Genomic DNA, 14,265 nt, shown 5'->3' on the forward strand with positions numbered 1-14,265 from the left:
ATGGAAGAAAAATAAAAAGAAATGAGGGGTGGCTCAAGACTTTTTAATTGTGTGTGTGTTTCTTCAGTTTACCTTAACAATTTAACAACATTAACACAGATATTATGTAAGTTGAGTTCTTAAATAAACTGAGTTTAAATAAACTCAGCTTATTTAAGAAGCCAGACAATTCATAATTTAGTCTTTTCCGTTGAAATCACTGCTATATTTACAGAAAACCATTCCACACCCCACACCCAACCACTTACCCACTAATCTCAGCCATGGTCTGAGTAACCCTCATCCCTCTGGCCACTTACGCAAAGACTCTATACTCCAAAGTCTTTTGCACAACATTCAAGCACTTTTCAACTTGTCATTGTTACTGTGTGCCTTTGTTTTTATATATATGTTCTTCTTGTTTGTTGGTTATTCCAGTCTTCTTACTATTTATATTTCCTGCACAATTGTTGCACTTTTAACAGGAAGAAAACTCTGGCAGAATCAGGCTCAGGGAGGGGCACCCATATGCTGGAACTAATTGGGGGTGAGGGGAAAAGAAGAGAACAGGGAAAAAGATCCACTATCATATTCATTTAGATTTCAATTAACAAATCACCACAAAAGCCCAAATCATGATTTTAACCCATTGCAGACAGTGTCCTCATTGCTCCAAAACTGTCTTCTTTTTAACTGATACCCCTCCCATCCCCCTCTCTCCAAAATTGAACTAACATGCTTGGTTTTACTTCTCCTGCCACTTGATCTTTTTTATTCTTTCTCTACACTTAGCCTTTCTCCTGTCACAAGAGAAGAGATGCAGAGGACTGACCTCTGTCTTTTTTTAATTCTGCAAAAGAGTGATTTTGCGATCAGTTTTCGACTAATGTACTGTCTATTTTGTCTGTCCTTATTCCAGGGTCTTTACAGAGAAGCAGGAGAGGCTTGGGAGCAGCGCTTGCATTGTCGTGAATTGATGTTATGTCTGCAGACCTCTTACATGCACCTAGAGGAGGCCCAGAATCAGCTACGTGAACTCGAGCCAGTGAGACTTAGGTTTGTACAGGAGTTCTCTGTCCGACCTGTCTGGATAATTCTTTTAGATTGGATACAATATATTAGAACATTCATACATTAATCTAACATAATTCAGCTACAGGTATGTCCAAGTCCATTGTTTGGTGCGTTTTAACAGATATTATTTACTGCAAATAGTGTCTGTATTAACTCGATACTAGCAAGAAGCTGTTCTTTGAGTGAGCACTGCTGAAAGAGATAGACACAATTTTTCATTGTGGGGTCTGTACAGAAATGTTACTAAAAAGTTATAATAACATAATAATCCAGTGTAAGCTATATCCTTGCATGTGTCTTGTGTTGGTATTCGCCTCCTCCTTTTGATGCTCTATGTTAAATTGAGTTCAGTTTAAGCTGTATTTTATCAAAATACTGGTGTTACTGAAATATGTGGAGCTCCACTCTAAACATTTGGGATCAAGATTCAGTGAAGCCCTACAGGACAAAAGAACAAAGCTTTGGCACTAAACTCACAGCTTTGTGCTGTCCATCTGTGCCAATTACACGCTAATTCTGATAAAGTTGCTTGCTGGCATCCCTAATATAGCAAAGCTCCCAGCTGCAACTTTCAGCTATTCTGGTGCAAAATAAGACATGCTTTCATAATTAAATATGCCACTATTTGCAGTAAATTGCTTCCCGCAAACTCTTAGTTTCAAAACTGACACTGCACCATCTCTAGTAAATCCTGACAGTAGTTTTATATCCATGGAGGGTTTTACACCAGTGAATCTAGCCCTATAAAAGTGAAAGACATGCTTAGCAAACAACAGTTTTAATAAAACCAATCTGAAAACCTGTGTGCACTATATTGTATAACTTTGCTGTTTCTTGTTGTCTGACACCCAGAGGAACAGGAAGTACACTTCACCATTTGAGCCACAGCAGCAGTTCATTTCCTCATCCAGCCCATACCGGCAAGAGCTTCAGATGATTAATATACACTGGTTATCAGAGGAGGTATGATGAAAACTAAAAAGACTAAACAAAAAGAAAAAAAATCATTTGTTTGTTTATTTATTTAATTATCCCATGTAGAGGGAATGGTCTGAATGGGCTAAAAGCTGTTGTAAAGGGTTTATATGGTTGAATTAGTTTGATCCTAAGGTATAATTCTTCTTCTAAGAAAGACATGAAAAAACAGAGCAGCACAACCTAAACCTTTCAACTTGTGTTGCACAAATTTGTCAAAAGTGACAGCAATTTAATAAATCGCCACTCTCCATCACACGCATATCTACACCCACCCACACCCATACACACAATTCCCAGCTATGCCCTCCACTGCCCCTTCTCCATGTATACGTAAATGAGGTGTATGCATTGATGTGTATGTGTGGGTATGTTAGTGAGAGAATGTGTGAGCGTGGGCCCTGCGGTCTGGTCCAGGCATTAGGTAATTGACTGTGTCTTTGCTCAAGGCCTTTCATGGATCACCGTCCTTTATTAGCTCACTTCCCAGCACACACACTCGCATACGTGCACATCCACACACACATACACAAAGTTCCCAGCAGCTCCACCCCAGCCCCTTACTCCCCACCAGCAACCAGACCCAATTGCCCGGAAACAAGGAGTGAAACAAGAGAGAGAGAGAGAGGAGCAAGGGAAAAAGGAGAGAGCAGCGACAGGGGAATGAACTAACACGGCCCCAGGAAGTGGAGATAAATAAGTATGAGGAGAGAGTGAGTGGGTGAACGGGGTCTCCTCAAACTGACAAGAGAAATTGAGGGAGTACGATCCATATTTCACTGTATCATGTTTGTCAAATACAATTTTAGGAAGGTTGTAGATCTGCATTGGTGGTAGTATTTTGACTTTGCCTATCGCCCTAGCCCCGTTTGGGTGAAAAGTACCTGTCTAGACAAAACAGGAAACAAATGTCCCAAATATGCTGTTGAACTAACGCAGGTTCACAGCAAAGCTGCATGGCAGTTTTAACTGTGTGTTAACGGGCATACCCACTGATTATCAAATAATATGTCGGTAAGTATAAGTGTGAATTAGAATGAGATTTGGTCATTTAAATGGTGGGATGAGCCAGGATTCATTTATTAAGTTGATTCATTTCTTAGATAAGTATGTGTGTGTGTTTGCTGACACGTTTAGCTATTTTCTATTATTTTATTTTATCTCAAATCAAATATTTGCTAAACGTATTCTCTGTATAGTATAACTTTGCCATGCAGGATGTTGTTGAGGAAGATGATAAAGACAGTAGTTGCCTGTCCTCGGCCCAGTCCTGTCATACTGCTGTCACTCAGAACTCATCAAACCTCACATCTTTCTCTCAGAGATTCTGTGTCTTTGTATCTCTCTACCTCTGTTTACTCTCTCTCTCCTCTCACTCTGTGATAATTAGTGCATTAGTCCTATCATTGGCATCACCGTGAGCTATAGCAGCAGCCAGCGGAGCTTCTTGTCACATCTCACAGGGCCAGTGGAGTGGACAGCTCAACCCTGGTACTCATCATCTTCATACCGTGCCTAGCCAGCCTCCCCCCAGCCACATTATTTAGCTATGTTATCCAGCCATGCTCCTAATTATTTTCAAATCCTAGCCATAGCCCTCTCACCCAGTCTCTGCCACATTACCTAGCCTTGCTTGTAATCATCACCTTAAGCGTTGCTTTAGCTTCTCCACACAGCCTGAAGCCTCATCATTAACATACCCCAGTTTTTTTTTTCTGTTTTCTTTGGCTTGACCATCACAGCTCTTGGCAGTATGTACACAGCATCCTCAGACCAAACCAAGCCCTAGAAATAGCCTGTGACTCCTGGACCTTTATTTACCTTAGCCATCTGGGTCACAATATGAAAGTCTGTCAGTGTACACACACACATATCCACATGCATCCACACAAATTCACAAAAATGCCAGTCCCTGCCTCTTGAAAAGCTGAGTTCCCTGTCTCAGGCCAAAGAGCGCTGTGTAAAGGTTGCCCCTTTTCTTTCCCATATGTCTGCTTACCCTTTTTGCCTATGTTCCTGGTAATCCTGTTATGCCAACACAACAATGATGGTTATTTTACTCGTTAGTTCATGTTATATTATCATTGTTATTATCATTGTTATTTCAGGAGAAATAAAGTGATAAAGAGCAAAATGTAGGTTATTGGTAAGCAACACATTGCCTGTAAGTACTGTAAGATAAAATGCTATAAAAGATTGTGAACCAGTTACATGCTCCAGCAAAGACTAATTTCAAATGCAGATATGGGAAAGCCCTCTGTGTTCATGCTAATTTTGTGGTCATTATTAGCCATGTCACCAGTGGTTCTGCCTATAACCATAGAAGATAGCTAATTAGGAGGCTACGTGCTAATAAAGTACACTACAGTGAGTGGTCACGTCTGTGTTTATCTGTGCTCTAAGCCTTTCCTTCTCTTTTCATTAGACTGATGTCCATCGTAACTTTCAGAGCATCAGGAGAAACTCCCTGATACACACTAAAACACAAGCACTCTTCCCTAGGTCCAGGTCTTTTTAAAATTTTGCTTGTTTGTTTGTTTCTGGTAATTGTTTATTGAAATAATACCAAATATGAGGTCCAGACATAGAGAAAAAATCATTTTCAGAACAGAAGTTAATGCACAGGGATGAAAAGTTAAAGGGCATAAATAAATGAAAACAAATACAAATCAAACTGGACAGGCAGACGAAGAAGGAAATGCATCGACATATAATAGAATATAAATACTAATAAACAACCAGAACAGCAGTGGAGGCAAAAAAACCCAAAAGCATATATAACATCAGTCATAAAAAAATAAACATAAATTATGTATCAATGGCTAAAAGTAATACCAAGATAGTAATAACAAAGTGGAGGCAAGGCTAAAGATTGTGTTAGCTGTAGCAACGGCTTTGGATCAGTGGACCACTATACAATGTCCATCTTTCTTAATTCTGGCCCTTTCAAGTGATCATATATCTGAAAAGAACGTTGGCCAAATTTGGTCTAAACTATTTTTTAATAATAGTTTTCATTGCAGCAGTTGAAGCAGCTAATGTTGCAAATTACTCCTGAAACTAATAATGTATTTAAGCTGAGACTAGTATGAAAATTATAGTTCAAAAAATCATATAGTGTGATTATTTTACCAGACTCATAACAGTGAACCCAAAAGTCATTATTTAATAATTTATCTTTAAATCTAGGCTCAGGTGTAAACTGAGCCTAGATTTAAAGATAAATTGTTTTCCTAACTTATAGTCAATATGTGTGGTTTTACAGTAAAGGAAGAAAGACAATTTGTAAATAATAATGAAACTGATCAAATGTTTTCTTGAAATTACCATGATATCACGGAAGACCCTGGTATTCACAACCTTTTAATTTGAATTTACCAATAATAATGCTGCCATGTGGGTATTAAAACGCGAAAAAACTCGTCTAAGGGTGAAAGTCAAAATCAAATGGATTATCAGAACAAATACAGATTGATATACACCAGAATATGTTCTGATTTATCTGTTCTTGTTTCCACAGACTGTATCTAAAAGATAGATGTAGTCTCTGTGTCAACCCTCATTAGTTATCCAAAAGCTGTTATGACACTTTAGGCTTTGCAATCTCATTTTTTTAACCACTGTGCTTGAATAACAAAGATAACCTAGGACACTGTCAGATAACTCCAGCTCTAACTAGCTAGATTGGTTAACAAGATGCATTTATGATTTACTGTGATATTGATTCAAGTGATCTATCCGACTCTGCTGCATTAGGGTCCATGTTACTAACCATTACTACTAACCATTTTACAGCCTGTGTAAAACTCTGAAGCCCTGCCATTTGCTCAACCATAAAGCATTTCCCGCCACACCGCTTCCTACTTGAGACCTCAGGCTTATCAGTTAACCCACCAATTCATTTACATTATGGTGACATTTAGGACTGTATACAGAGTAACAGTGAGGGTCAAGTTCACACAGCATGATGTTAAATGGACAGCATCTGCTAAGTAGCAGATATATTTTGGTAAGATTTGAAAGAATGAATGACTTTAGATATTTTCGTTAAAAGATTCTGGACCAAACTTTACCAGATTGAGTGACTTTGTAGAACTTTCTTTCTATAAAATAATAAGGTTGCCTTAATACACCCAACAAAACACCACAACCACTAACAGATTGGCAGTATTGGTGTGAAAATATAAGTTAACTGCAATATAAAACGCTATGTCATCATAGTTATTCCAAAATCAAGATGGAAGTGTTTTTAAGTCTGAGTAGATGTTTTCTTCTCCATGTGTACATAGGTGTCAGAGAAAGGAGGCAGACAAGCTGGATAGGGGTGTCTGTACTTTAATGGACTGCCTGTCCCTGTAAGGATATGCTCCACTGAACCATGCTGTATATAGTGTAGTATAATCACTGTCGATGTCTTTCTCCTTCCATCACTTTTTCTTTGCTCATCTTTGCTATCTTCTTTATTTGCATATGTTCTCTTTTTCTGACTTCTTCATCTGTACTACCAACCAGTAGCTTTTTCTACACCCCTTTCCCCATTCTTGTAAAAAATATCTGAGTGCATATATATATAGAGAGAGAGAGAAATATAAATGGATTGTGATGAAGCTAAAATGTAGATCAAAGACTGTATATAAAAAATGGACATATTACCCATGGCATTATTCTGTTTATTTATATAGTTTTATTTATATAGTTTCAAATCACAAAAAAGTTGCCTCAAGTTGTTTTATACAGTAAGGTAAAGATTGCAGTTTTAGAAAGAAAACCCCAACAAACAAATGACCCCTTATAAGCAAGCACTTTGCGAATGTGGGAAGGAACAACTCCCTCTTAACCTTCAGCAGAATCAGACTCAGCAAGGGGCAGGCATCAGCTGCAACAGGTCATGTCTTGGTTTTTGAAACAATATAATTTTTGGTGTCACTATTTTAGTTTTAAAAGCCAGAAGTGACCATTGGGTATTTGGGTAGCTTAGGAGCCCACCCAAAAAAGGGTAGACTCCTCAGATATCCATTAACTAAGGAGCAGCGTCCATTGACTGCTTTATTACATAAGATAGATACAGTACCTGTTATTTAGTGCTAAGAAAAAACAAGCAAACCAGGAGCAGACCAACAATTATAAAAAATGAACCTCAGACTTCTTGGATAGACTTGGATGTACACACACCACAAGCAATTGTGGTTTTCACATATTCCAAATGGCACCAACACTACACAGAAAGTAAAGAGGTCCAGTTCCATGACTGAAATTCTAAGAGGTCAATGCTAGACAGTGGCCCACTATAGTCATTTGTTGGCATCCATCAGTCAGTTAACTTTAAGTAAACTCAAATGTAATGGTTAAATTTATAGCAATTATAGATTAGACATGAAGACCCAGGCTATTTTTGGTCTAGAAAAAACAGGCTCTGAACATTCATTCTCTTCAGATGCGTTTTTTTTTTTTTTTTTTTTTTTAATCTTTTTAAGTCTATTTGGATTGATTGACTGTTGGGGCTACCCTCAAATGTACTGCTGTTTTGGGCACTTTCACAGTGGCTTCATTTTTCTAGGCCAGGAGCTTGTCTTATTGGATGGGCACAGAGAATCCAGCACCCACATTCTGTATCTATCTATTGGAGGTATAAGGTGTGTATGTATCACTGTGTGTGAGTCCTATTTTTTCAGGTTATGTTTGGTTTTTTTGTGTTATGGCTTTTGTAACTTTCTAAGCTGCCTAGTGTATGTATAAAAACCACCCCTTTATCAGTTGTAACTATACAAGATGTGCACACTTGGGTATATGCACATGTATGTGTGTGCTATTAAAGTCTCATATGTTCTTTAGCCAGTGTGGGAATATGTGTTGGGGGTGGTGATGGGACCTGGAAAGAGAAGCAATCACAAACACTTAAACCAGCAAATGGCCTTGATGTCCTGTGCAAAGCAGCCCGTGTTGACTGATGAGCCTGTTAACCCTGGCTGAAACAACTCCAGCACAGGGGATTAGACAGCAATGCTGGTCCCGGCTGTTCGTGGCCCATTTTGCATGGGAATTGTGCATATTTAATCTAAGGTGTGCCGAGGTGCAAAGACAAGCCTCCCTCTTCTCCGTTTCTCATTATAGATGTGTAATAGCACCCCGAGGCTGAGGCCCTTAATTCACCAGCCCCAGCCCAAGTCTTAATCTTACCCTCAGTCTCAGCCCCCACCTTCCCCCAGTGCCTACTTTCAACCCAAATCAAAGTCCTAGTTGCAGCCCTCCTCCTAGGCTTTCTCTCTCCTAGTTCTTTCCTATTCTAAGCCTTAGGGTGCTAGTATACTTGTCAGACGGTCAAACAGTGTCTGTAACCGCCTTCTGACATTGGAATTGACGAAAATTGGCAAAAATCAGATACTTTTCATTTTTGCGAACTTTTGCACTGTGAATGCCTTTGGGAGATAACCAGAATTTCACTGTTTTGTCCCACAGGGCATTTGCAGTGGCTAATAGAAAACTAGGATTACACAAGATTCATTAAACCTTTGTATTATGTGTTGTTAGAATCATGAAATGACCAATAGCAATATGAAGATAAAGAATAATGGAGAAATTGCAGGAAGATTGTCACATTTGAACCATGGTAGCATGGAAAATATGAGGTAACTAAAGACAAAAAGTTATGCTAATTAATTTCCATTCTAGTTGTATTTTTATGGTAAACCTATTTGTATAGAACTAACACCCTCATTATAAACAATATTTTATCACCATGACCAGACACGTCACAACCATAGCCACTCATTCTGGTAACTGCATTTTCATAAGGATTTGCTGCAGTCGTTTTTGTTTATATTGTTTTTTTGTTTTTGTTTTGTTTCTTCTTGATATGTTAGTTTTGAATTCTGCATTTGTTTCCAGATTAATGTGATTGCATGTCAGTGATGAGTTCTCTGAAGCATGTATCTAATTTCATCTATCATGTCATCTCTCTCCCTCTCTCTCTGCTCTCAGCAACCCCCTCTAATCCGGCTCACCCGTTCACACTCTTTGCAAGACTGAATAATTAGTACTTCTCATTTAGTTATTGTCTTATTCTTTACAAAAATATTGTATATATGCCCTGTGTATCACATAACTACCGCATGAGAAGAAAGTATGTGTAGAGTGAGTGTGTGCATGTGTGTGTGTGTGTGTGTGGGGGGTGTTTATTAGTAAGAGGGACCCCATACTGTGGGTGTAATTTCTTGTTTGTGCATTGTTCCAAACATCTTTGGCTACTGCAGAGTAGGGGATAGATATAGAGAGGGATGGAGAGGTTGAATCAGACAAAAAAAAGATTGAGAGAAAAGGAAAGAGAGAAGGGAGCGGGGAAAAACAGGATGATAACAAAAGCGGCTCAGATTTCACAGACGCATATTTCATCAATCATGTGAATAAGTCGTGGTGATTATGCATGGCGGTGGCAGGCCGAGGGGGGCTGATTACCATACACCATAAAGGCTGCTTTCTTATCTCACACACACTGATTAGTTTCTGTCTGCAGATAGCCTCTCACTCTTCGCTCTTTCTCTCTCTCTCTCTCTCACACACACACACACACACACACACACACACACACACACACACACACACAGATACTCATGTGGTGTGTGTACCTCAAGCATACACACACAGTGTATGCAAGCATGCAGACACAAGGTTACATGCACTTACCCGGTACTGTTGGAATTCCAGATAAATGTAATTTAGCTGGTGGCATTAGGTCATCATTAAGTGCAAAATGAGAAAAGTTCAAAAATCCTGTCTTTGCTGGGGTTTTTTTTTGCTTCTTTTTAATTAAGGAGGATCTGGGATAATCTTTTTGATAAATGTGATAAAGCTGTAAAAATGCAGGAACACCTCTTAAAACTGTTGGGCTTCGAAGTAGCTATCTTTGCGTACAGTAAAAATGTATATGCTTTCTTTCTTTTTAACTTCTTTTTACTATTCGTGTTAAATTTTTGACCTATGTGTAAGATATCTTGCACAAGTCCTCAATGCAAAGACCTTGTGTTGTATTTTATGATGTCCCAAAGGAGAAGCATGATTAGTTAAATCAAAATGGTCTTTGCTGTGGTCCTGTTTTGATACTGTAGGTCATTCTTTTCTGGGACTGTGTGTTTGCATGATGCAGAACAAGTGAAAGAAAGCAAGAGTTCAGCAGGATGGGGAGGTGAGGTTAGGGCAAATAAGCCATGTATGAAAGGCCCCGCTTTGTGTCTCAACCACAGAATTAGAAATGACTCTTTTCTTTTGCACTTCTCTCTCCCTCACTGATATATAATGTAAACTCATTTAGTAACCAGGCTGAAGCTGTGTCGTGCTGTCTGAGTGCCTGCATGTGAGAAGTGCGCCTGGGATGCATTAGGGCCTCCTGACAGGGGCCTGGGAGAAATAAGTGAAATTAATGGAGCTCCTTTCATGTCGGACAAGGCCGCGGCACCCCTTTCACGCCGCATACAGTCACAGAAAAGTCAATACTTTTTTATTACTCCTCGCTTGCCCTACATTCCCCACTACAAGTGCTCTGCCCACTAATTGGTTTCAGTTTCCAGAGAAAGAGAGAGAGAAACAGGAGAGAAAGTGTGGGAGAGGACTCCATCCCAAAGAACACTGAAGCAAATAAATCAATCTCATATTTTTCTCTCTGCTGTCTTCTTTCATAGTATAACATCACAGCAGAGAGAAGGAGACATCAGAGTGGAGAGAGGGAGAGGCTAAACGGTTGGTTAGAGCACGCCTGCTCCCCTGGGAACATAATAATATCTGCGAGTCTGTTAATGGAGATGAGTGGTTAAAGTAGTCTGACGCCCTGCCCAGGTCACTCTTGGGGGTTTCTAACCAACAACTCTACCTCTGCTGACTCTTTCCACTGTAACGTGGAGTGAAGCATCCTACCAAAAGACTGATTTCAACTAATCTTTGTGTATATGTGGAGATAGTGATGCAAGCTTATCAGTATATTATCAATATTGCTATTATTATAATTCACATGGTGAATTTCTCAAGCTGTATTGAACTGTCGTCTAGTATTTAAAATTAACACATATGTCAGCATGTGTAATTATATAATATTACTGCATGGGATGTTGATCAACTGAGCATTTTAACATTGTTTTTCAAAAAGAATAGTTTTGCAGCAGCAGCAGTTTAAAACATGTTCCAGAGTCACCATCTGAAGCAGTTGGAAATTGTCTATCAAGTTAAATTATATCTATATAACCCAATATAAATGTGTGTGCTTGCAGTTCTAAGTAGGTAATTACTGGATTAGAATGGTTTCACGTGTGTGTACTGACGCATGTATGTGTCCTGTCTGCCGCTATGCCGTTCACTGATGTGCTAAACTTAAGTGGCAGTGGGGTTAGCCTCTTTCAGAAACAGTGGAGCCACAAATTGATGTGACATTTTGAACCCCATCCCACCACAAACACACACTCACAGAGACGCACACGTGCGCGCGCAAACAGACACACCGACACACACACACATACACACACTAATCAGCCTCCAGTTAAAGGGAGGTTCCACCAGTCTCGTTTTCTTTCTGTATCCCAGCTTTCACAGCTCTATAGTATGGGCAAGGGCAGGTTTGGGGGGCTAGAGCATGTGTGTATGTGTGAGTGTGTGTGTATGTGAAGAAGCTGTCACACTGAGCTGGCATCACCATCCAGTTTGCCATCTCTTCCTCAGTTTGACAAGTCCCTGTTTCCCACCCTGTGGCCAACATGCACACACATACGCACTGTCTCTCTGTCTCTGTCTCACTTGTCTGTCACACACACATATGATATGTGAACACACCAGTCATGCACTCAGATGTATTGTTTGAATGCTTAGTCTAAATAAATGTATAGGCACACATGTGACACACACACACTCACACACACCTGTCCAAATGCACGGATGACCACATGCTGCATATTATGCAATGAATGAGTTTGACAATGTATGCAGCATGGTCCAGAATGGGTGACAGTAACATATCAAATCACATCATTGTTACTGAAAAGAGCTTTCATTATAAATCTACAGTGGAGTTTGTTTTATATTTGTCTATTTATGTGGCAGCACTACATGACGGTTGTCATGTTCGTGTGTGTGTGTGTTCTTAACAGTTGTCGGCGTCAGATTGCGGAGGGCTTCTGTTTGTTACAAGGACAGGCTTGTCCCTCCCTCCAGGCGTCGGCATTATGATGATTGTCATGGCGATGGAGTGTGAGTGACAGGCGGGATCACATGTGCTAGCCGGGGAGCAGGAAGCCCAAACCGCCCAACTCCCTGACATTAGTTTGTCCTTCATCAAAACTTTACATTCGTTTATAACTACTCACTCTCTGCGTTGCAAAATCTTTCTTGTTTACATCTTTTTTTTTACCATCTGTCTCTTTCATCTGCTGATCTTTTTTCCCCTCTTTTATTTCAATTTCTCTTCCTCTCTCATTTACATTTCATGCTACCTCTACTGATATTTCTTTCCACTTCTTTCTTTCTTGTGTTTACCTCTCAAACATTCTCTTACCGTTTCAGTTCCAGATTTAATATATCTGGACTTGACACAACTTTTTAGATTCTCTTAGCAATGGAAGTTGTATTCTTTCACACCTGCAAACACACACACACATTTCCTGAGCAGGCTGGCTGGAGGTAAATCACCTTCTATGGAGCAGTAAGTTGTATTTGTGTGTGTGCATGCACAAGCAATTTTTTGTTCAACACATGGTTGTTTGCTTCGGTTGTTTAAGATGTATGCGTTGGTGTAATCTAATACCTGTGTGTGTGTGTGTGTGTGTGTGTGTGTGTGTGTGTGTGTGTGTGTGTGTGTGTGTGTGTGTGTGTGTAATTTTTGATGAGAGGACTAGAGCTTTTTGTGCATCACAGCAGAAAAGGAGGTCAGGGTTTGCACAGAGACTCGGGCATTCATCATTAGCCTGCTGCCGCTGCTGGTAATGTTGCCCGTTACAGCCGTGATTAAGAGCCCCGCTTAGTTCCAGTAGTCGGCTCAGATGCACAAACACACACACACACACACACACACACACACACACACACACACACACACACACACACACACACACACACACACACACACGTGGTACCAACTACTGCTCCGATATGCTGTTTTTTTAATGGGAAAAGTCTTTCAAATCATCACCCGTTTCAGTATGTGTTCATGTGTGCTTGTTGTTTGGGGACTGAGCTGTACATGGTCTCTAACTGCGAGGAGGCTTCAGGGCCTGATGAGAAACCTGTCACAGTCACTCATGAAAAGAGCAGTTCATCGCTCCAAACACACTTTCTCCCTCTCTTACACACACACACACACACACACACACACACACACACACACACACACACACACACACACACACACACACACACACACACACACACACACAGAGCAGGAAATTGCACACAGTCTCTTGTGAGTATTGGAATCATAATGGGATATGTACACCTTGCAAAATCCAGGAAATGGGAATAACATTAATAATAATAATAACAACATGAATAAGATGCTATATTTTTAAAACTTTTTTGTGAGAGCAGGTCTTCAAAACTTAACCTCCTAAGACCCGAACTCTTTCATGGCATGCATTTTTAATTTCTCTTTGCTATTTGGGCTGATTGGGACCTGACGAATGTAAAAACAAAGGATTATGTGTTGTTGGGGTTTTTTTAACCTGATTTTTGTTTCTGAGAAGATGAGATCCACATATGAGGATATTCTCTTTAAATTTCGATAGAACAGTGGCAGTATAATGTCCCGTAAGTGGATATCAGGTCTTTACAGGTCTTTAATTTTGTATTTTGGTCTAGACAACCTAAAATGTGATGTCCACATATGTGGACACCAGGCTCTAGGAGGTTAAAATCACTTGTAAAGTTACAATTCATCTGTCAGTTTTAGTTAAAATCAACTTGCTCGATTCTCTTGCATGCCAAAGTAGTCACAATAAAAAAAGGAAAGTCTGAAACAGACCAACAGATTTTAATTTTGAAAAACTCCTCAACCAGGAGTTTCAAGTGGAAAGTCATAGCAGACCGACATACCTAGTTAGCAATCCAAGATGATGGTACTGAACATAAACAGTTGTGAAAGTGTAAAATTTAATCTGTACTGCCACAGCTGTGTATTTTTGACTCATTAAATAAACTATATGAAGAGCACAGATTAGGCTCTATCCATGAATGGTTTTTTTAAGCACGAAAAAAATCTCAGACAAGTTT

General features: G+C 39.6%; 1 protein-coding gene across 3 annotated transcripts in view; it reads left to right on the forward strand.

The window, feature by feature from the left end:
• Window positions 1–14,265, forward strand: part of spata17 (spermatogenesis associated 17) — a 43,663-nt gene that overhangs the window by 20,023 nt on the left and 9,375 nt on the right. For 2 of the 3 annotated variants that reach the window (XM_080885532.1, XM_080885534.1), the window contains 2 exons: window positions 899–1,035; window positions 1,906–2,016. In XM_080885532.1, the coding sequence (XP_080741658.1) occupies window positions 899–1,035; window positions 1,906–1,990 (222 nt within the window). In that variant the 3' untranslated portion in view covers window positions 1,991–2,016. Of the gene's footprint in view, window positions 1–898; window positions 1,036–1,905; window positions 2,017–6,317; window positions 6,500–14,265 lie in introns of those variants that run through there. The other variant, XM_080885533.1, reaches the window with a different exon arrangement.

This window comes from Rhamphochromis sp. 'chilingali', assembly GCF_963969265.1.
Source record: "Rhamphochromis sp. 'chilingali' genome assembly, chromosome: 6".
Lineage (NCBI taxonomy): Eukaryota > Metazoa > Chordata > Actinopteri > Cichliformes > Cichlidae > Rhamphochromis > Rhamphochromis sp. 'chilingali'.